Genomic DNA, 22,565 nt, shown 5'->3' with positions numbered 1-22,565 from the left:
AAAAATGATTTTCCACATTTCCATAATTTTTTAATTCGGATTCCAAAAGATATTATGCATTCTCTACTACACATTTACTTTTCAATTGATTAAACAGTACAATAAGATAGTGGCGTAAGATGATTATAGAAGATTTCAATCTAATTATAAATTAGTCATAAAAACTCGATTGAGTTTGCTACAAATAGAGATTCTTAACTATACTACTATAATGGCATTCCAATAGTAAATAGCTCAGTTTTAGTTTCACATCGATACCAATTACAGAGAAATAAAAAATATATCTACCCCCTCCGAAGATCGATCGAAAAGAATTAACCATAAAATGTACTACTCATTATTTTTTACATCGATTTACTAAGAGGATTGCAACAAACGTAGATTTAGTTACAAAACGGAAACGGGTCGATTAGAAGACTGTGTGGGTGGTTCTGCATAATTAAAAAAATATTTTGAAGTTATTTATAGATTATAAAGAAAGAATCAAGGTCACCGTATAACATTTTTGTGATAAAATTGAAATTGTTGTCACGTGATAATTACAAGTTGGAACCTCTCAGGTGATTGATAAAGGATAATTATTCTTAGCCGTGTGATAGGTTGACAGCTGGGTTTCTCAACAGTCGAAGATACATGCAAGCTTACGTTTGTACATTATGACCTTTTCTCCCCAAAACTGATTAATTTCGCAATTTGTAGTGGATGGGGGTTACATCCCTAATTTAACTTTTAACATATGGTAGGTGAATGCCGCAAGAAGTATCGTCATCGTAGTAATTTATTGCCGGTCTTTATTCGGCACCACTTTCTTGAAGTTCAAGTTTCGCTTTGCCTTTGAAACTTAGCACCCTTTTAAGTCTCCCTTGAGGAAATGCATTAAAAAGAAGCTGAATCATACTTGGATTATTTCTTTGATGACATATTCGTGACTTGCATTATTGGCGTAAAACATATGCGCGCAAACGGATCAACCCTGTTTTGTACACAGTGCCACAATTGGCAGGCCCTTTTAAATTTTTATGATTTTCTACGGTGAGCTCGATTTTCTATAAATGAAAATGGAATGGAGGAGAAAATTTCCATCTATTTGGATTTCCCAGCACATCAAACGCGAAGAGAACGAAACTTTTTTCCAGAGTTCACTGAATGAGTCGAACTGACCCTTGCCTTGTTTTATTTAAAAAGTAAAACTATGAATGCCCTTTTCGCTGCCAGCCATACATCCTATTTCTAATTAGAATACATGCGCAAAGTGAACTGAAAATTAGTTTTGATCGTTTATAAATGCGGCCTTTTTTAATTGTACGTGCAATGATTTTTTTTCAATGGTAACTCTCGTTACGAAATTATGATAATGGAAGTTGACTTTTGTTCTGATTTGTAATTAATTTACCTGGAAAAAGTGATTCCGCTCTCATATTTGCCAACATTAATAAATATTTGTTTGTCATTACCAAATTAAGTGGATATTGCCTTACGTGTTTATTTTATGAACAATTTCGCGTTTTTTTTTGAGAGTTTAAATTAGATGTAGGATTTTTTTAGGAGATAATTTGCTGATTTATCAATTTCGTTCTAACCTAATAGTATATGAAGCCCTGTTTACCTCATAAAAGTACAAGAGCAGTAGCGAGTTGATGCACTTGAAACAAGTATTCTGGATTGTTAATAACTAACAATCGATACCTTGAGAGCTCATAAGCTGTGGTATGTAAGCAAATATCGAAAGCTCTTTTTGTCTACACGTGCGCTTTAATTTTCTAATTACTCGCATAAGAATTGAGTGGGAAGGGGAAAGATGGTGAAATGAAAAATTAAGCGGGATTTAATTCCTTTCAGAATGTTCAATTAATCGCGCGCCGATTAGATCATTAGCTCTTTACAGCATAAATCGCGGTTGTAGAAGCCGGGAAAACTAAGAAATGAGAAATTAACGTGGTAATTTATAATATGTAATACATCCTAGTGCACTTAACCTAAATATATTCATAAACAGGAAAATGAAGAAATAGGAAAATGGTAACAAAAGAAAAACGCAAGTTATTGCGTAAATAATCGCATCCACTCCAGGTAATTACACATTTTCCGGATTTTCACGAGCAATTCCTGCAAGACCAAATACAATAGGTCTCATATATACGTGTATAACTCGCTTACTCTGCATGAATATAAAGATGAAGAAATCACATTTTCCAGCACAGGTACGTCTCTCGTTCCCGTCATCCCCTTAAGACCACTCACAACCCTTCCTACCAGTCTTAACTGTACGGCATAAAGAAGAAAACGCAATGAGAATCCCTAGGCCCATATTTAATGAATACGCCGCTTTAAAAATTCTTTGCATCGACTTTTAACGTTGATGCATTGCATTGCAGTTACGTCTTAATAATCGTCGCCCTCACTCCTTTCCGATTAATTACTTAAGCGCTAGAAAGAAACAGAAAGGTAACTTGAGTTATTCGCAAGAAATTTGCATGAATATTAACCCAAAGACTTGAGACCATTGATTCACCGGCTCACGGAAGGGAACGAGAGATCAATACAAACTGTGAAACCCTTGTGGTGTGAGGCAGGTTAGGGAAGGTTTGCACTCGCTGCAGTCTTTACTTCCTTCACTTCCCCTTTAACCCTAAAGCTTCTGTCTTAGCTCACTGCACTAGATTTATATAATTATGAAAGAGTAAAGAAAATCATTTCGGTGTTTCAAACACTCGTAAGCGAAGAATTTCAAAAGGACGTAGTCATTAATGCTAAAACAAGTTTTCAACTAAATTAGATTTATTAATGTAAGATATGCCTACGTATCTCATCAGACGAGGACTAGACTGTTTTTCATTCATGCGAAATATCGATCCAAACAAACCCTAAGTAAGATGAAAAAAACATCTCAGACTACCCCTACGCAAGGGGTTAAGAGTAAAGAGCGTTTATGTTCCGTAGAAAATCGGAGGAAAAAATAGTTAGAAAACGGAACCGGAAACTGGACAACAATCACTGAGCCCATCTCCGGCGGCAATCACACCTTTTGACGTCACCTGGGCCTTCCGGTGGCGCATCGTGCAGCCTACTTAACGTCCAGATTTTTTTTGTTTATGCAATCGACACACGATCGGAAGTTGAAAAAATGTAATCCACCCGTTATGGTTCTTAACAGCGTATCTAGTTAATTTGCGTGAAGCCTAATGTACTACGTCGGGTTGGGGAGACTCGTGCCACTAAAGGTGACAATTATGTCGAGACGCAGGACGTTGACTTTTTTTCTTAAAGCGCGTTCTCAAGCATCAACCGATCTGCGTGAGATATCTCCTGGGCTCTCATCTTTGGATTGCTTTTTCAACCACCATGTCTCCGAAACGAGAAGGATAGGGTTTCCTTTCCGTATCCGTTCTATTCATTCGAAACAGTAGCATTTACATATCTTTAACCGGTAACAATTTAAGGTGACTGTGGGTGGCAGTGAAGAACTACCGCAATCAATCACATTTTTATTGTACAACACGTTATAAAGTAATCGATTCGTTTAGAGCTGCATGGGTATAAAAGAAACTTATCAACCTGCAAGACCCGGACAAGTACGTATTCGTCTCCCCATGTAATACATCTTAGAGGGTGAAGACAAAGCGAGAATGCTCAAGTGTCCGCTTGGGTTCTTCCGTCCCCAGTTATTAATATCTAAATATATGTCATTATAGTCTCAGTGCACGATCGCAAAGAACTTACACGTCTTATACACCTAGTTCGCACCGACATTTTCGTTTTTATTGGATTGAAGGTGTCACTTTTATTGAGGGGTTGCATAAACCTGACTCTAGGGATGAAATGACTTTTTGAAAGAAACACTAAACATTTTCAACTTTATTATGTTCTTGTGGCGGTTACAGACGTGGTGTAATGTCGAAATTTATGTTTCTTTTGACGATAAGATTTTTTATAGTTAATTTTCATGGCGCGCGGAATCTCGTTTTATAACGGCACTCAAATACCTAAAAGTACAACAATCTAAAATTTCATTTTTTTGTATAAGAGTAATCGTTGCGTGACTCCTAATTTATAAACCAGTAGAAAAGTTAAACGAAACTTCACACAATATACCCTCCTTAAAGGGAGTCCTTTTCTGAATTTCAGTTATATAAGATCGCGGGGTGAAATTACACCTTATTCGTGTCGAAAAATATAAGTTATGTGACCATCTTAAACGGTAAAACATCAAAAAATACCAAATCGTTACGTTCATAACGTGTAATTTGTTCTGCATGACATTTCACTTAATACCGAAATGCTTGTCAAATATTCAAAACGAATTTTATTTGATATCCTATCATTTTCGACTATACTTACCTACCCTTAAAACGTGTAATTCAATCGTCTTTTAAGTTTATAAATTAGTGTGTGTCTAAGTGAAAAAAATGGGGGCGACGATCGCGTAACAAGAACAATTTACCTCATACCCCCTAGGATGTTAATGTCTAATGTGCACAAAAAATCGTTAAGTAAATGGACGCTTATGTACAATTGAAATGGTACATTATTTTTAAAATTTAAAGGGCGTACTTAATTTTATAATCCTCTTTATTTGCATTTATGTAACTAATGCAATGCAGTATTACTAATGGGTATACATTTTACCGTGTATATGGTTTTTAATATAATCATCGGTTTGTGTACTTACTATACGCTTATATTTATCATCATCCAGCAGGCCGAATGTGTAATTTAATTATCTATACGTTCTAATAGCACGCGCGGGTTTGTTACATGTAACCAAATTTTTCTAAAATGAGACACAAGCTCGGTTTCAGCGGCTGCGCCTCGCCTCGTCACCTCGCTCAAATACCTGATGGGACATAAGACATTTGCAATCGAATGTGTAGGTAATATTCGTTAAGCTTATTCATTTTCTCAAAATGTTTTTTGGCACTCTTATTACGATGGAAAGTAAATTTCTGAATTACATATTATGTAGGGTGAGTAAGGGACATTGACAGCACTTGAAATAACTAGAGATACAGTGTGTAAAGCGATGGAGTATACAAGAGGGAATTTTTTTTTAAAATATTGATTTATGAAAAAAATTTATTCTTCATGATATTTTTTGCTTGCTTTGAAAGTACCAATAACGTTTCGATAATCTAAAATTTATTTATAGAAATCTGGAAAAATAATAAAATTAATTTTTTTATTGAAAGTTATCATTCTACATTATAATCAAGAGCGTATTGCTATCAAACCACAAACAATCGAAACGTTATTGGTACTTTCAAAGCAAGCAAAAAATATCATGAAGAATAAACTTTTTTCATAATCAATATTTTAAAAAATTCCCTCTTGTATACCCCATCGCTCTACACACTGTACATATAAATGCAAACTATTCTTGTGCTTTTTCTCGTATTCTTTTATGTCCGGTTGAATAGACAAATATCAAACAATTTCCGAAATTCGTTTTCCACAAATAACAAGTACCCACTGCATTCATTCCTGTTCTGACAAATTTCGTTCCTCGTCAGTTTTTGCTCTGGCGCAAGGAGCGGGTAAACACTAAACACATCGAGCAGACACTTTTTTCATGGCCAAATTTTCGTGCATATTCTTGATTATTGTATCGACCTCGGTTTCGACCAATATCTGACTTGAAAATAAGATGGGTCGATAGTATATTACACCTGGGTCGTCCTTTTACACCATTAAGGACATTAGTTCTCCAATTTTTGAAAACAAAAAATACTGCCAAACTTCCCAATGTTGTGGAGCCGTACAGAATTCCGTCAAAGTATTTAGTTTATTAAATACTTGAGACGACCTCCAATTAAATTTATGGGATTCCTAAAAATATGGTTTTGGATTACCTATACATTCTCAGAATACCAAAAAAAAGGGTTCGCCTGAAATGAAGCGCCACCGATGAGCTCATCTTCGTTGTCCCGATTAAAGATATATTGCTGTGCTCTCGAGCCTGGCCCGGATCCATCTCACGATTACCCATCAATGCCAAAGCGTTCAGCAGCCTCACTAATTGAATGGAACATGGTGTTTTTAAACGCACTCCCGATATGGAGAAACACTCCCAGAGCTACCCCCCGGCAGACATTCCCTTCTCCAGCCTGCACACGAGCCTGCTTCTCGGCTGGTTTTAGAAGAAACGATGATAGGCTGATAAAGGCCTGTAATCCTTCGCAAATCGCCATGTCATATCTGGCACGATCCGCCTTAGGTCGGTACACAATTCTCCTTCAGCTTTCGAGGATATACCATGAAGTCAGATAGTCTGTAAAGAGGTGCAAAAAATGCAAGAGCAGCGGTTTCAGACCCTTCTGCAATATTGCCGGGAATATCCCGTCCGGTCCTCAACTCTTAAATGGGCTGAACGTCTTGGGCGTCCATCTCAGAGATCTCCTCGGAAGCTACTTTTCAGTCGATCGGCCTTACACCGTCCCGGGTAGTTACTAACGTGCGTGTGGTAAAAAATACAATTGGTGGATAGTATGTTTTAGTTGAATTATGGAGTTTCGAGGTTTCAGATATCCCCTGGGAAGACTTGTAAAAGGCTCTTTAATAAGATTTTGTATGGTATACTAAAAATGAAAGGTCTGAAAGGTTTTTTCTTATAGAACGTGACAGTTCGATACTTTTTATAGTGTAGTTTTGTGATATACAATGATAACTAAATTAAGAGGTGCAGTGCAGTGTAGTATTCTAATGGGAGTTCTGCATAGCTTCTTCGCCAAGGTTTTGGAAGAAGTTCTGAAATATGCAAATCATAAGATTTTTGATTCTAGAAGGAAAATTGCATGTTTCATTCTAGAGCTCCAATTCCAGATAGACCATTAAAGACTTGTAAAACGGTCTAATAAAGTTCTGGATGTCACCTAAAAATAATAAAATTATGAAAAATTTTTATTTCTAGAAAAGAAGAATATCTTTTTGTAGACGGCTGCGGTGCTTCTTTAAATGTGATGTGATGAAAACACTCGGTACTACTTTTTGGTCAAAGTTTTGAGTTCTGTTTTATGAGTGAATTATAGTTTAAGCGCGGAGAAGTGTAGGACATTTTTGTAGTAGATTACTGATTAGAGTACTGACTATTATTCTAAACAGATCCTCCATCTCTATAACTTTTCAATGAAGCTTTGTTATGAAACTGGCGCTTTTTTCATATTCCAAAGTGTCAGGGAGATTTTGGTGTCCTAATTTGAGTTCCAAATAGATGCACAAGAGCTTTCCTAAGAACCTTATTATTAGAAAACTAGAGGATCTTTACTGTTGGCACTTTAAAACCCCTTATTATTATAATTGAACCCGAGCACTTTGGATCTTTGGGCCACCATAGCATTAATTAAATTTCCAAAATTGTGTAAAATTCGTCAGATAAAGTAGTATTAGCATTAACATTGGGATAGTAGAAAACATGGGTTACAAAGGGTTACCTAAATACGATATGACTCAAACTGTAAAAGTAATAGCGTTTCTTAGGGTGTTTGTCACATCGTCAAAGCCTCTTAGTCTTACAAAGGTAGGGAAGGTTAGAAGTAAAGGTACGATTCTGCTACATTTTCTAATATGGAACTATAATAGAGAATGGATTTTTTCTACGAAAGTGATGAAAGTCTTGTTTTCTGAGAAAAAAGTAGCCTTTGAAAGTAGGGTTTTGTCGCACTAGTGTGGAAAAATTTTTCCACACTTATTTTCCACACTCTTAAGTAAAAACAAAGATACCTTTTTTTTGTTTTAATGCCACAATTTACAATTACAGCTACTTCTGGCTAGTAATATTTAAATTAATGGTAAATGATGAACAGTTACTTATATTAACACCTGGAAGTAACGAATTTGACACAGAGCATTTAGAAGTTATTAATGTAGATGTGGACGCTGTCGAAGATGTGCAAGGATCATCTGGTTGACATGTCGAAGGTGTGCAAGGATCATTTGATTGACAAGCATTACCAATTATTTTGTTACATACTTCTAATTTGCCTTGAAGAGAACCATCTACGTATCCTTCCGCTACCGTCGACGACCGCCAGCCCCCATGACGTTTAAGACTCAAAAGGTCTGCTCCAGCATTAGCAAGTAGCGTTGCGGAGGTACGCCGAAAACAATGACCCGTAAAACTAGAAGCATTTGGCAATTTCAGGTAACTCGCAATTTTCTTAGGAATTGCTCCAAATGTATTAATACCCACAGGTTGTACGGTACATTTTCCCATTTTATAATTTAAAAAAAGTCGCGAAGTTTGAGCATTTTGAGGACGAAGCGCTTTATATTTCTGGTACAAGTGTATCCAATTCTCTTTTCCCTCCGTAACAGAAAAAGTTCTTGGAACATGCGTTTTGGAGTCTGGAATCGTTACGAGTAAAAACGTATCTTCGCCTTGGATATCGTTCACCGTCATTTTCGTCAACTCCTCTCGACGACAAGCCCCAGCAACTCCTAATATTAGAGCAACCTACAAATAAATTTCATTATTTGTGTGACATATAACAAATGTATAGACATGAAAAAATAGTAGGTAAGTATAGGTGCTTACTTTCATCATTAAAAATGTTTCATCGGGTGCTTCCTCTAAAAACGTTCTGATTTGTTGTCTCGTAAAAGTCAGCGATTTTCTCGGCTTGTGACCAACAGATTTACGTTTCAAAAACGATTGTAACTTGGCATACTTGGAAATGTCGACGTTGTCTTGCAAAATCAACATACTTTTCAACATGGAATACATTGACCACAGTGTCGATGATTTCAATTTTCCAGATTTCTCGACAAAATAGGCAAGCAACACGGTTTCTGTATACCGCTTGACTTGTTTCATTTTACACCAATTAAAAAACCTCTCTCGTTCTTTTTCGTACCGACTCTCGATTTTTCAGGCAAAAGCTCAGGCATAATTGATTCCGACATTGCAGCAACCTCAGGCGGAGTGCACATAAATTCATCGCCGCTCTCACTTTCTTCATGAACACTCATTTTCAGCTTTTAAATTCTTGTTTTACTGAAGAAATTGCTTCGTACAAAACTACATGCAAAATTACTAACCGGCTTTTTTATAAACAACTCGTTGGTAACTAAGACAACGTAGCGGCGTCACGAAGACTTGATTTTATATTTTTACAGATAAACACGAGAATCGTACTACGACTTGATTTATACAGAAATTGTTGTTTTAACATTTTGATATAAAATTTTTCTCTAAATCTTTAAATTCGAGAACTTTCGTAGAAAAAATAGTATGTAATACACTTGCGGAAAGGATTATTGAAAAACTTGTATGATTGGAGCACTCGCTAACGCTCGTGCTCCAACTTTCATACGCGTTTTTCAATAAAGCCCTTTCCGCACTTGTATTACAATATACTATATTTATCAGTAGTTTTGATACGTGATTAATCATTTTGTAAAAAAAACAGTTTCGTGTTAGAAAGAGGAAGTACCTTATCAATGTCTTGTGATTTACTATTTGGGAATTACGGCGGGGAAAGCCTAAGTTACAGTCGTAAGTTTTTAGTCTTACGAAATACGGTTCTTTTGTTTGAGGGCGTTATTATCTTAAGTAGCGGTAATTTAAACGGAAGCAGAATCTGTGTTTTAATTTGATAAGACAACTTCGCCGCGTCTTAATTCTCTCAACTACTCTCCACATGCGTGACGGGAATGTGGGAACATTCATCACCTTCCAGTTGGCACTGAGTAAGTTCTTTCTCAAACACCAACTGACATCCCTATAATTTAATAATCCAAATTTCAATTAGGAGCGGAGCAAAACGTCTTACTCATTTTAACCTAAATTTAGGTTGTAGCGCCTCTCTTGAAATTCACACAATGATAATTAGAACAATTAAGCAATTAACGCATGTTTACATATGTAACCTTATGAGAATATTAAGCACGGTGTAACAAATATATTCGTTTAAATGCTTCTTCCGTTTTTCTTCAATTCCAGAAGCCGGATGTGTACAGTTAAAACGAGTATGACGCGAAGTCATCACTTAAAACTATAATAAGAATATGTAACCGCGACCGCATTAAATGCGATTATTTTAATACGCGATAAACTTGGGAAAATTCATGTGTCGATTAGTCACTGTCTTGGGTGCTAATTTCAAAGACGCCGACGAGACGGAAAACCGCTTATACAAACAAACTCTTCGTGACTTACCGGTTATCATTCTGAAAATTATCATTTTGGGGGTGTTCAGCTCGCATGACCAACCGGAAGCTAATACCTAGCTCACGATCTGCAAATAAGTAGAAGAGTCGGTCACACAAACCGGAAGACCTCTCTCTATCTTGACTATTAACCCATATGCCACGTTGTTTACATATTTAGATAATTCCATAGGGCGCTCTCCACTTTTTTCCATAATTAAAGGTTGTCGGCCACCTGCCTACAACTACGCCAGTTCAACAATCTGTTGCTGTTTCTGCGGCATTATGCAATAACCGCCTTACACCCAAACAAAGTGACCAAAACTTTCCTTGTATTACCTAAACATAAACAAACTATGAAAAGATAGTATTTATCAGGAAACGTAAATAAAAATCTGGACTGTCCCCCTCATATGACTTTGCGTCAACCGATTTGCTCTCTTATGAGCCCATTTAAATCCTAACAAGTCAACATATTTAAATGACAATTAGCAATACCCCTTTTTTTGTTATTAACTTGTCCGGTAATCTTATCCTCACTCGCATCATTAAATTTTTATTTTTCTCTTGCACCGTTTCCTCATTACCATGACTTCCTTCGTCCTATATCTTTCTCAGCCGATGGGGTTGCCTTTCACATACGAAGATTGAACAAACACTTACTCGGACTGTATAATTACGGTAAAAGTAATTTGAACTTTACCTTGTGTGTACGCGATGTAAACGTCAATTTGTTTAATCAATAAAATGCATTTCTTTCCAGGTGCGCAAAACTTTTCACTTAAGTGTTATGCAGTATATGTATCTACCTATAAAGTTTTCTAAACTATTATTATGTGGGAAATTAACTTACTACTTTTGTAACTTTAATTATGTCAGCTTTATGGATGGAAACATATAATCGAAACACATTTTTATCATTCTAAGTGAAAACTGCAATTATAGGCTTTTATTCTAGTTCCTTTATTAAGGGTAATGAATGTAACTTTTATAAGCGTTTATCTTTGGAAACTGTCGATTTATATAACAGCTTATAAAGATACCAGTACAATATTGGATCTATAAAATAAAACTACTACGAGACACGAGTATAGTACAGCCCTGAGTACAGCATACTATTATATGAATTGATAAATAAATAGGTAATGCTTCCTTCTAAACATCGTCAAAGGGAGTTTTGCCGATTGCGCCAAAAAAATAAATAGGATTAACTTGTTGAGCAAATACTTGACCAACATCATTGACCAAGATTTATAGTTACATGTCTACTGTGTAAATGCGCTTCATCGTTATCCCAACGAAATTCCTTTTTGAGCAGTTCAAGATCACTCAAAATTGTAGCTCCACATCTAATACTATCCCATCAGTATGGATATGATATTATTTTTGATTTACCTTAATAATATGTCACCCTACTTGTCAATATTTGTTGCCGACGTGGCTTCATCCCTCCTACAGTGTTTTTGAAGACACTCATCCATGTTCAATTATAAAAGAAATGCAAGTAAAACTTGCTTTAGTATTCCAAATTTTATAATAAAACTTAAGATCAATCTAAGGAGAGTTTGTGTAAATAAATAAATATCTATTTCGGTTTGCTTTGTGTTTTGAAATAAATGCACGCAATCGCGCTTTTCGGAAGAAAACACCATAAGATTCCATTAGCAGAAGTGTGATAGATTGAGTTTAGTCTCTTTCTTACAATGCATTGACCACGATATTTCTTTACAATTTAACCAATAGTTCATACAACTCAATTGATTTTACCGCGGAGGCCTTAGTAATAATTCCTATTTTGCCATTTTATGACCCATCGAAATTGGATTGTTAGAGCTTGGAAGCTTGTCTCGTGAATGCAGTCCCTTCGGAATGAATTTCCTAGCTGCAATTTGACTATAAAGGAGTACGTAGAACGTAAATCTAATTTCTGAAGATTTTGAGTGTCTTTGGTTCGAATCCAGGTTCGGACATGGATATTTGTAAATGTCGGGAGCAGCTTTGGGTGAAACCCCGCTCATCTTTGAACAACCTTACACAATTTGATTTTTGTATGTGCTGTACAAAACTTTGAGCTTTAAATTGTTGTAACCACACCCTCAACTCGTAGTCATTGTAGTGAACATAATGACATAATGGACTAAATTTTAATTTGATCCAAGTTTGTCTCAATTAGGAATGGAATTGAGTCGAGTCGACTCGAACTTTTTCAAAGCTCGGCGCGGCTGGAAATTATGGATGTCCACCTCAGCTCGAAAAATCAGTTCAGATCAACTCAAAACTCGGCTTGTTTTCAAGCGCAGTTTCGAGTCGAACCGAACTAAGCTCGGATTCAAAACAATGACATTTACAATTGAAGATAGAAGGTTAAAAAACATTATCAATTAATTGTAATAATTTAACTAAATGTAAACAAAACATTATACATGGTGAACATTTTGCCTGGAACACTTTTTATGGTATCTAAAATTCTAAAAAGTTTGCTACCAATCTACCTACTTTAAATTTGTGGTCAGTGGCGTACTTCTACATGGTCAAAGGGGGCATTTTTTTAATACCAAACAGCAGTTTTCATTATATTATATTCTTAAAGAATACCCTTGTTTGAACATAGCAGCATATAAAACGTATTATACTACACAATAAAATTTAAGGAAAAAACTCAAATTAAGGAAAACAGCTTTTTTTAATTTCAAAATTTTATTCTTATCCTATTAAAAATAGATCATTCTAATTATATCTCACGAAAAATAGTGCTTTTCATTAAAAAAGTGGCCCTCTCAGTTTTGTAAATATCTATTCAACCAATATGTACATTTTCTTGGAATGTAGCTAATTAATTAATTTGAATTTAATGATTGCAACCCAAGGCCAAATTAATTAACACAACCGTTTTCGTTGATTTGGTTTTTCTCTTAAATTTGATTTTGTAATATAATAGATTGTTTATCTTGCGATATTCAATAAAGCCCCCCTTGACCACGGAGAAGTACGCTCCTGACTAGAAATTTAAAGTACGTAGATTGCTAGCAAAAATTTTTATAATTTTGGACCATAAAAAGCTTCTTTCAAAAAAATGTTTTGAAGATATATTCAGTGTTCCAGACAACATTTTCTCCCTGTATACTGTATAGGTATGGATATGTGTAAAAATAAACTCTTTTCTAAAAAGTAAAAATATTTTTAATAACTTTAAAAGTAGGTACACGCATCAGGTACCTTTAAAAAAGAAAATATTCCCCAGCCCAAGAATTGAGACACATAAGGCTCCTGGCACTCTGGCAGAGTATGTTTCTTTACTTCCGTAGCTCTCGGAGGAAACTGAAGTTGCTCTTGTTAGAGCCAAAAAGTGTTTATCCACTTAGCCTGGACACAGAAATTATTCTTCGTGATACTTCCATCATACCCACATAGACAAAAGTAACATTTAAATTCTGAATAAATTCATCCGAGCTGCTTGATAAGCTAGACCATTGTCTACCCATCAGCAGCATTGGAAAATTTCAAAAAATGTTCGCGAGTTATCATACAGACGAACGGACGGAATGTCCAATTGACGAGAATTGACCAAAATTTAATCACCTTGACTATTATCTAAATGTCCACCTATTGCTGAAAACAGAATTGGAAAATTCTATTCCATTCGCGAGCTGTACACAGACGGACGGAAAGTCCAAATTACGGAAATTTAATCAGTTAGTCCATTGACCATTATCTACCCGTTACAGAAAACAGAATTGGAAAATTCCAAACCGTTCGCGAGTTATCAAGTATACATATTTGCTTATAGTAATGTATACTGATTGCAAATAGAAATATAAAATCAAAAAAAAATAAAAAAATAAAATAAAATTTAAAAAAAAATAATCAAGTATACAGACGAACGGACAGAAGGTCAAATTGACAAGTAGTGACCAAAGTTGAATCAGTTAGTGCCTTTACTATTTTGTCTCAATGTCAACCTATTGTTGAAAACAGAATTAGATACCGTTCGCGAGATATCATGTACAGAGACGGACGGTCCGAAAGTCCAAATGACTAGAATTTTTTCAGTTAGTCCCTTGACCATTGTTTACCTATTACTGAAAACAGAATTGGAAAATTCGAAACCTTTTGCGGGTTATCATGCACCCAGACGGACGGACAGAAAGTCTAAAGCCTAAAATTTAATCAATTAGTCCCTTGGCCATTTTCTACCTACTGTGCTGTCGAGTCACTTTTGGAATGTTTGTTTACCTACAAGGGAAATCGTACATTACTTGAACTTTTAAAACCACCTCGACCGCCACTCATTTTTGGTCGCCCGTTATAACTAAAAACAGAATTGGAAAATTCGAAACTGTAGGCGAGTTATAATGTACACAGACGCGCGGACGGACGGCCAGAAAGTCCAAAATCGTGAACGCAATTCGCAATAAATCAGTTAAACCTTGGATTAATATGGAACTGACTACCCACATTTCATTCTTGTTAATATAGGTACCGTGTGTAAACCAAATTAGATTGTTCCTGCAGAATTGCGATTGTACCTATACCTAAATATAAAATTTAAGTGAGTGATATTATTACCTATATATAGCCAAAACGAAATGAAGGTTCGAAATAATATTTTCCTACTACTTCCGGTTTTTCTCAAGATTTAGAAATCATGGTACACCCTATATATCAGTGCTTTTTTAATTGTACAGGTAATTTTACACTTTAATTGTTATTTCCGGTAATGCATGCGAAGTTGGTCGGAAAATAATTAAATTTTATTTTTTAGTGAAAAAAATCGTTCCTCATTAGGTACCTACCTATAAGTACTCTACGTTTACTAGAGAACAATTAAGAATTAAATTAAACTTAGATATACTTAGCTAATTATTACCTAATTGAATAATTTAGTCGCAATTCAATTTTTGAAATTTCAAAAAAACAGGTATGATTACCTACAAATAAAACAGTGGGAAACACTAGAAATTTTATATTACAAAAAAAAATGAGAGAACCGTGTCATTATATAACAATTGTATACGTTAAAACCAACTTTGTGTTTTCTATCAATTGTTCGACCTAAGTATTAATTTGCTGAAACATTAACTACAAAAATTGGTCCATTTTATAAACCTTGAGGAATGAGGGACAACTTAACATCAGACTGGTTACGTGAAAATTTGGGTATTTCCACATGTTGCAGGGGCGACGCCGTAAAACATTCAGACCCAACTTTTTTAATTAATTATAATCGGTTGTGCGCATCCCTAGAAAGGAACGATCTGAGATGTCACCTAGAAGAATTACAACAAAGGGAACTGGAAAAAAATAGACTCTTTAAATGGCACGGAACAACTAATTAACTTAAAATCTCGATCGCAAAACGTGTATACTTTTGAAAGACGAGTTGTTATATAAAACTCGGAAAAACTTTATTAATTAGTGTTGTCTGTAGAAGACTTGCCACATAAAGCGCCTTTATTTCGGATCCTATTGTGCTTTGCAAAAAATGTCTTCGTCCCGTCGAATAGTTGCTGGTGGTAACGATATTTTCCTTAAACATAATTACGTAAAGCAATTGTTTAACCCCTAGCTTTATTGTTATCTAGCCTTATAGATGATGCCATATGGCACGTGAAGTGTACTTTACTGGAAATTCTCACAATATATGACCATCTGTTGCGAAAATTATTCATTCTTATCTGAGCTTGTTATACTTTTATCTGTTAATTACGTTTCACTTTTTTTAATTTTCGATAGAGGGACAAAAACCGATTCGCGATCGCGTGTTGTTAGAAAACGTATAGAAGTCGTCGATTTTTAAATGGTATAGGTACAGATTTTCTAGACGCGGTTTTTGTCAAACTGTTATATTTTCGAGGCAAACGCTTTCATGAACGACTTCTTTAGGTTTCGTACTACCCCTAACCAAAAAATTCAATAAAAATTCCGTCAATTACGGAATTACTTATTTAGCACAAAGTAAACATAGTTTAGTGTAATTTCGACTTTGCTTTGAGTGCGACACAAAAAACGGTCGCGATTCAATTCACTTTATGTGTTTAAAATTACTTTCGGTCATAATTTACTGACTGAGTTTACTATCTGACAGAAATTATTTATGTAATTACCATCAGAGTAATTTTAGACGTGGTTACTTTTATTTATTAGCTAAAGGAATATTTAATTGCCGTTAACGTGCGAATCATACCAGTTTATGTAAATGTTGAAGGCCGAATTAATTGAATTAGTTACTAATTTGAGCTAAATTTTAAGACTGCATGTCATTTTTGTTGCGAGCCGCTCGATCAACAGTTGTCGAGTTTCAGGTGTTTTCAACCCCTCGAGGACGCGTACGCTTTCGGGTGGCTCGCAGGGCTTTCAGTGCTAATATAAAACTTAATATAGCTTCGTTTGTTGCAGGAATTGACATGGGCGACTATTCTTAAAGTGGGGACTTATCATCTGGAGGGGGAAAAGGACGACCAATAACGCCGTAACTTATGATGTCATCGGAGGAGGAGACAGAGTTCGGTTTGTACACAGATAAACTCCTGAAGAAATCCAAAAGAACTAGACAACGCGTGGACGCCGGCGAGCCTCGTAATAGTTACTCTTCGATCCCGAACTTCAGTTCGAGACCGAGCTTTTTGGGCGGCAGTAATAATTTATACGGCGCGATTTTTACTCAACAGCAACATTTCGGTCTTTTTGGACCGGGGTTTGCACCCACTAAAATGCTAAACGAGTTGTTAGGTAGACAGAAGGCGGAAAGTGGTGCGGACGGTGAAGAAGTGACGAAGTTCGACGCTGTGATACGGTGCGACGGTAGTCCTCCCTCTGGAGAGCAATTAGCGCATCATATGCTTCGGGATATATTGCAGGGGCGTAAACACGAGTTACTGGTAAATCACGAGCACATTCTTAATAATAACAATAACGAAACGAAAGGCGACGCGGAGCGCGGCGACGTAGAAGCGGCTGTGGCTATGCAAGAGTGTCTCGCGGAAGCCGGTGTTGGTGAACGACAACAGGTCGATCTTATGGAAGACGCACTTAACGGTATGGAGACTGATTCGTTACCATCCCCGAAAGTTGAACCTCGCAGTCCCGCCAAACCCGAAGACGCAAAGAAGGCGCGTGTAGAGAATATCGTCTCAGGGATGCGCTCAAGTCCAGCTCCACCTCAGGTAAACGGATGTAAAAAGCGCAAGCTTTATCAACCGCAACAACATGATAGCACCGCCGATCGATATATTGATGACGAGGAAGAAGAAACGGAGCCGTTAAGGCAAAAGCAGGTGGAAAAGAACGCTCTTAAAACACAATTAAGGACAATGCAAGAGCAGTTAGCGGAAATGCAGCAGAAATACGTACAATTGTGTACGCGTATGGAACAAAGCAGCGAAGACAGTAGGGAAGTTGAGGAGATACCTAGTGATAGTGAACAAAGCAAACGATCTCCCATAGCTTCACCAGTTCGTTCGATAGCGACGCCGAATCAACCACAGCCAACCCTCTCCCAGCAAGTTAGTAAGCTTAAAATAAGTCCTCCTGGCCCACCGTTTCACAACGGCCTCTTACACGAACACCATCATCTGAGCAACGCAGCTGCAATGTACCTGGGGGTGAGTCAGAAGTTTTTACTAGAGCAAGAAGCGCGTATGGCGAAGGAGGCGGCGGTCGCGGCCGCTGTCTCCGAAGCACAAAGTCAAGCCCATCATCAGCATCATCAACCACCATCTAAAACCGAAAATATAACCGAAAGACTCAGTATGATTAAAAGTAACGTAACACCAACAGGAACTGATCTTGAAGGCCTCGCCGATGTTCTAAAAACTGAAATAACAGCTTCATTATCTAACCTGATCGACTCAATTGTCACCCGATTTGTGCATCAAAGAAAATTCAGAAGCAATGAGGGCACAGCCGCCGCCGAGCAGTTAAATAAGGATTTGATTATGGCGTCACAACTTTTAGATAGAAAATCACCTAAACAGAAACCGATCGAAAGGCCGCACGCACCGCCGCCTCCACCACCGAACAATCCCATGGTTAACGGTCACGGTAACTATCATCCTATAATGTCGACACATCATTTAAATAATCATCATAAATCGTCAGATCTTCCTGTACGGCCGCCGATGTTTCAGCCGCCTAAGCCTCCGGGTATTAACCAGGTGCCCCTGTACAGTATGAATCATCCGTTTTGTGTGACAAAACAAGAAAGCGAGCAGAACGAAGCGCTCAGTTTAGTCGTCACACCTAAGAAGAAGCGGCACAAGGTGACAGACACAAGAATAACGCCCAGGACAGTCAGCAGAATCCTCGGCCAGGATGGCATGGGAATGTCCCCGGCTTCTATGGAACCCACACCGTGCACGTCACCCAGGCCACCCCCTTACCCTCAGCCACCCCCACCGATGCTACCCGTCTCACTACCAACATCCGTGGCCATCCCCAACCCAGGCCTACACGAATCTCAGGTTTTCTCGCCGTATAGCCCGTTTTTTCATGGGCCAAGCCACGGGCACCACATGGCGATGCAGGTAATTATTGTAACAACCATGTCGTTCTCCATCAAATTTAAGCAAAACTTTTCAGACGCCCTCTTCACCTCCACGAATGCACAAGATGGAACGTGAATCGCCACCAATACACCACCCCCCGACCCTACTTCACCCCGCGCTACTAGCGGCAGCCCAGCATGGTGGCTCACCCGACTACGGCCACATCAGAGCGCCTTCCGGAGGTTTAAATATGGACAACGGTGATAGGAATTCGGATTGCAACTCGGGCGGCGACATATCCTACGACGGCATGCAGCCTACAATATCCTTTTTATGCAGAATTGTTAGTATTTTTCGACGTTTATATATTCAATTTTTGAATTGCTTGGGGGAAACTATATACACGAAAGTTTGTAAAAGTTTCGCGTTATTGTTTCTATTTAATGCACTCATAGAGCGAATAATTGCGAATCAAAGCTATATTAACGGTTACAATTCAATTAATTTTTTATTCCATACAAATCGGTACAAAAGCTTAGAACAATAATGGAACGCAGGAATGCAATTCCTGCATTTTTATTGAAACCAGATTAAACTTAGAGGTCTTCTTTTAGACCCATGACTTAAAGTTAAAGTTTTCGATAAGGCTTGCTTATCTAGTATCTAATTGTATTCAATCTGAATAAGAAACCTTATAAGGATACCAAATCCGTTCTATCTATAGGAAAAAAAATCTATACACCAACGTAGAAAAACAACTAAGTTCTTTGAAATAAAGTCGTTTTATCGACATGCAATTTCAACTTAAATAGAATTACAGGTTGGTGTTGTTGTAACGAGGATGTTATAGGCCAAAATGAATAATTTATTGTGAGAACTAGGAAATCGTGTGAACTATTGCATGCGCTTATTTTAAGAATTTGAATTTTGCATAGAAGTACCCCCAATTCAAATTAACAATGCAACGGAAAACCGAAGCGTGTCCTATTACAGTTTCTTTATTCGCACTTTAGCCAGAAGTTTCCTTAACTTCAGAGCACTCGTCAACATTGACACCTATGCATCTCAGGAAAGCAAAATTAATGTTCTTCTGGGTCCGGTATCCGAGCTCAGCGGTTCTCAAAATGTACTTCCCCGACATCAAGTTCAACAAAAATAATACAGCGCAGCTGGTCAAGTGGTTCTCAAATTTTCGGTAAGTCCAAGCTCTCTTAAATTAGACGATATTTTAGACTAGAAGTTATTTGGCGACACTGTTTACATGAACTGCTCATTTTGCCCAAAGGCCTACGTATATACACGTAGCGGTTCAAGCAACAAAGAATTCCCGTTTCATTTGCTAGTTTCCATGTATTCATTCGTTACCGGCTTTCAAATGAAAACTGCCGGAAAAGTTTTTACATGCATTCCCCCGAATATCTCTGAAAAGCGCGTGTGAGAACAAGAGATACAGTCACTATGACTCAATCAATCGAATACGTTTAAACCCCTGATCTGCCTCAACAATAAAAGTTACCCCCTACAGTATACGATTGTAGATAATATACAGTGCTCGATTAAAAAACGCACTCACCCTCCCCCCCTCGTTTTATGTTTCTTATTGTAAAAGCTACTAAAGTAGTTTTAATTACAGAATTTTACCTCGTTACAAAATATAATTGTTCTTGTGAAATTATTAATTTTTGCTGAAACTTCCAAGCACTAATTAAAAAACAGTTAATTGAACAAGCATTCAGCTTCTAAAGCCGCAACAAAAAATGCGCGGGGTACAATTTTTCATATGCTTCGGTTATCCTTATGAAAACTCAAACAAATAACACGCGTACTTAAATTTCCTGAACAATTTCTCAAAGATTTGTCTCAAGTTGTATTTTAATCTACCTGAAAGAATAGATACGCGCTTGAACGTAGTCTGAGGGTGGAATGATAAAATTGAATGTCCAGGCACTGCAGGAATTGCCGGAAATGAACGTTAGTAGTCGCGCTCTGACCACGGAACACCACACCACCCCGCCCTTTCCTGATGCACAAGTCAAATCCACCTTCTTGACCATGCCGTTACCTACCTTAATTAAGAGCGCTTGATTAACTTCCAATAATTATCGTCAATAAATGTAAATATACAATTTCCTCCGATTGCCTATTGTTATCGCGAGCTTTTTAAAAAGAAAGGGTCGTCAGAAGCACAGAATTTTATTCCACATATTCCTCAATTAAAAATAACTTAATTAAGGTCTTGAGACTAATTAGCGAGGTTAGCATTTTTCTTTGGCATCGTTATCCTTGTTCCCATGCGTGGACACAGTTAAATCTGTCCTTCTTTAGCTCATTAGCTTTGACGTGAAATTAGTCATTAAGAAGTTAAAACGTGTATTCATTCCTAGCCATTTTCTACTGAAATATGAGTTATAGTAAACAGGAAAATTAAAAAACTGTTTATCATTCTCTAAATGTGTGCGTGTATATAAAGACTTGGTAAACAAAGACTTAAGAAAATTGTAGGTGTTGCTACATTCTAATTGCAAGGATTTTCTTTCATAAAGGCACAGGTTTTACAATCATTTCATTTGTTTGTATGGATTCTCTAACTTTTTATAAACTGTTACAATTTATCTATTTAGTTACCCCAGTTTATTTTCCAGGAATTGGATTAAAAAATAATTAAATATGAATTTTTAGCTTTCTTGCGTTCTAGGTGGCTATAGCGATCACCATTTTTTGGACATTGTCAAAATTTCGTCAAATGTCGCGACGTTTTTTTTAGATCATTTTAAGCAACTTTTAATCAATAAAATTGTTTTCCGTCTGTGTATATGTATGTAGTACGTACGTACGTACATCAACGTTAGCAACTTTGCGAGATACCGGCTCGACGGATTTTGTTCAAATTTTGGGTTTTCGAAAAATAACAGGCCGGATTTTTGAAAAAAATTTTGGAGCACCGCAACGGCACCGAGCTTTTTTTAAATAGCAACGCAGAATGTTTATCTATTAAATTATTCGAAACACTTTATTTTTCTATGTACAAAAAATGTCAATCTAAAATTTTTTATTTTGTTTTCGTTAAAATATTGGCAGTGTACATTATTTAGGCATAAAGGATGTAAGGCTCTCAAAAACGTTTTCTTTAATATTTGCCTTTTTAACGCCGTGACGTCATGCAACTTTTTTTTAATGGCAACGCAAAATTTTTATCAAGATATAAGAAAAACTTGCTTCTTCTATGTACAACCTTCAAAAACTATAATGGATTTTATTACAAAAAACCGGAGAGAAAATGATTTCGTTAAAATTTTGGCAGTGTATATCTAGCATAATCGTCAAAAACAGGTTTTTTAATTTCTGGAAGCTGTTCTGTCAAAAATTGGCACCTGGTTTTAAGATTGCAAGCTATTGAAGATGTTATAGAAATAGTGTGAACATTCTTAAAATATAACATAATTCAAAGAAATAGGTAAAAATTCCTTCCAAGTTATATATATATTAATTTTTCATATCGGTAACGAGCTAAAGTTGCCTACGTTTAAGTAAAAAAAAGAAATATATAAAAAAAGTGAAAAATATACAAAATAATCCACCTAAAAAACGTAAACACATAATATACTCATAAAAAAATTATTGAATATTTAGATAGGCTAAAGTTCCCTAGGTTTAAATAAATAAAAAAGAAATATATAAAACAAGTAAAAAATCTACATATTAATCATGTTAATTTTGAAGAAATCGTTATTAGGCGTTTCCGTACCTGCTCATACACCCTTAACTGTACCTATCAAACGGATTAAACCTCTATGCGTTACACCTAAAAAACGTAGAATCAAACAAGGTGCCAAGAAAACTGGCAATTAGGGTCCCCAAAATTCGCGCACCGATGCCAATTTGATAAGTTGATTCTACTTTAAATATTCCCTCTATCTGTACCCACTTCCGACGTCCTGTTCA

At 36.6% G+C, this 22,565-nt stretch overlaps 2 protein-coding genes across 10 annotated transcripts in view; one reads left to right on the top strand and one right to left on the bottom strand.

Moving 5' to 3' along the window:
- The window catches only part of LOC116174645 (homeobox protein prospero), an 83,343-nt gene that overhangs the window by 48,149 nt on the left and 12,629 nt on the right, over window positions 1-22,565 (top strand). For 6 of the 9 annotated variants that reach the window (XM_031492608.1, XM_031492614.1, XM_031492618.1 and 3 more), the window contains 3 exons: window positions 16,537-18,662; window positions 18,718-18,966; window positions 19,637-19,818. In XM_031492608.1, coding sequence (XP_031348468.1) covers window positions 16,617-18,662; window positions 18,718-18,966; window positions 19,637-19,818 — 2,477 coding nt within the window. In that variant the 5' untranslated portion in view covers window positions 16,537-16,616. The remainder of the gene's footprint in view (window positions 1-16,536; window positions 18,663-18,717; window positions 18,967-19,636; window positions 19,819-22,565) is intronic. The other 3 variants (XM_031492643.1, XM_031492624.1, XM_031492632.1) reach the window with 2 other exon arrangements.
- On the bottom strand, window positions 7,737-8,739 carry LOC116174753. The gene is made up of 2 exons (XM_031492733.1): window positions 8,528-8,739; window positions 7,737-8,446 (listed from the first exon to the last, which is right to left on the bottom strand). The coding sequence occupies exons 1-2, from the start codon at window positions 8,714-8,716 to the stop codon at window positions 7,751-7,753; spliced, it is 885 nt and encodes a 294-aa protein (XP_031348593.1). The 5' UTR covers window positions 8,717-8,739; the 3' UTR covers window positions 7,737-7,750.

The sequence above is a fragment of the Photinus pyralis genome, unplaced genomic scaffold (genome assembly GCF_008802855.1).
Source record: "Photinus pyralis isolate 1611_PpyrPB1 unplaced genomic scaffold, Ppyr1.3 Ppyr1.4_LG1, whole genome shotgun sequence".
NCBI classification, from domain to species: Eukaryota; Metazoa; Arthropoda; class Insecta; order Coleoptera; family Lampyridae; genus Photinus; species Photinus pyralis.
The sequence above is the reverse complement of the archived record's forward strand: the minus strand, read 5'-3'. Positions and strand labels throughout refer to the sequence as shown.

Bases quoted from the DNA above. Each gene is read 5' to 3' on its own strand.
- LOC116174753 (XM_031492733.1), bottom strand. From the start codon at position 8,716: ATGTATTCCATGTTGAAAAGTATGTTGATTTTGCAAGACAACGTCGAC. The intron at 8,447-8,527 runs GTAAGCACCTAT...ATTTATTTGTAG, and splicing joins AAACATTTTTAATGATGAAA to GTTGCTCTAATATTAGGAGT.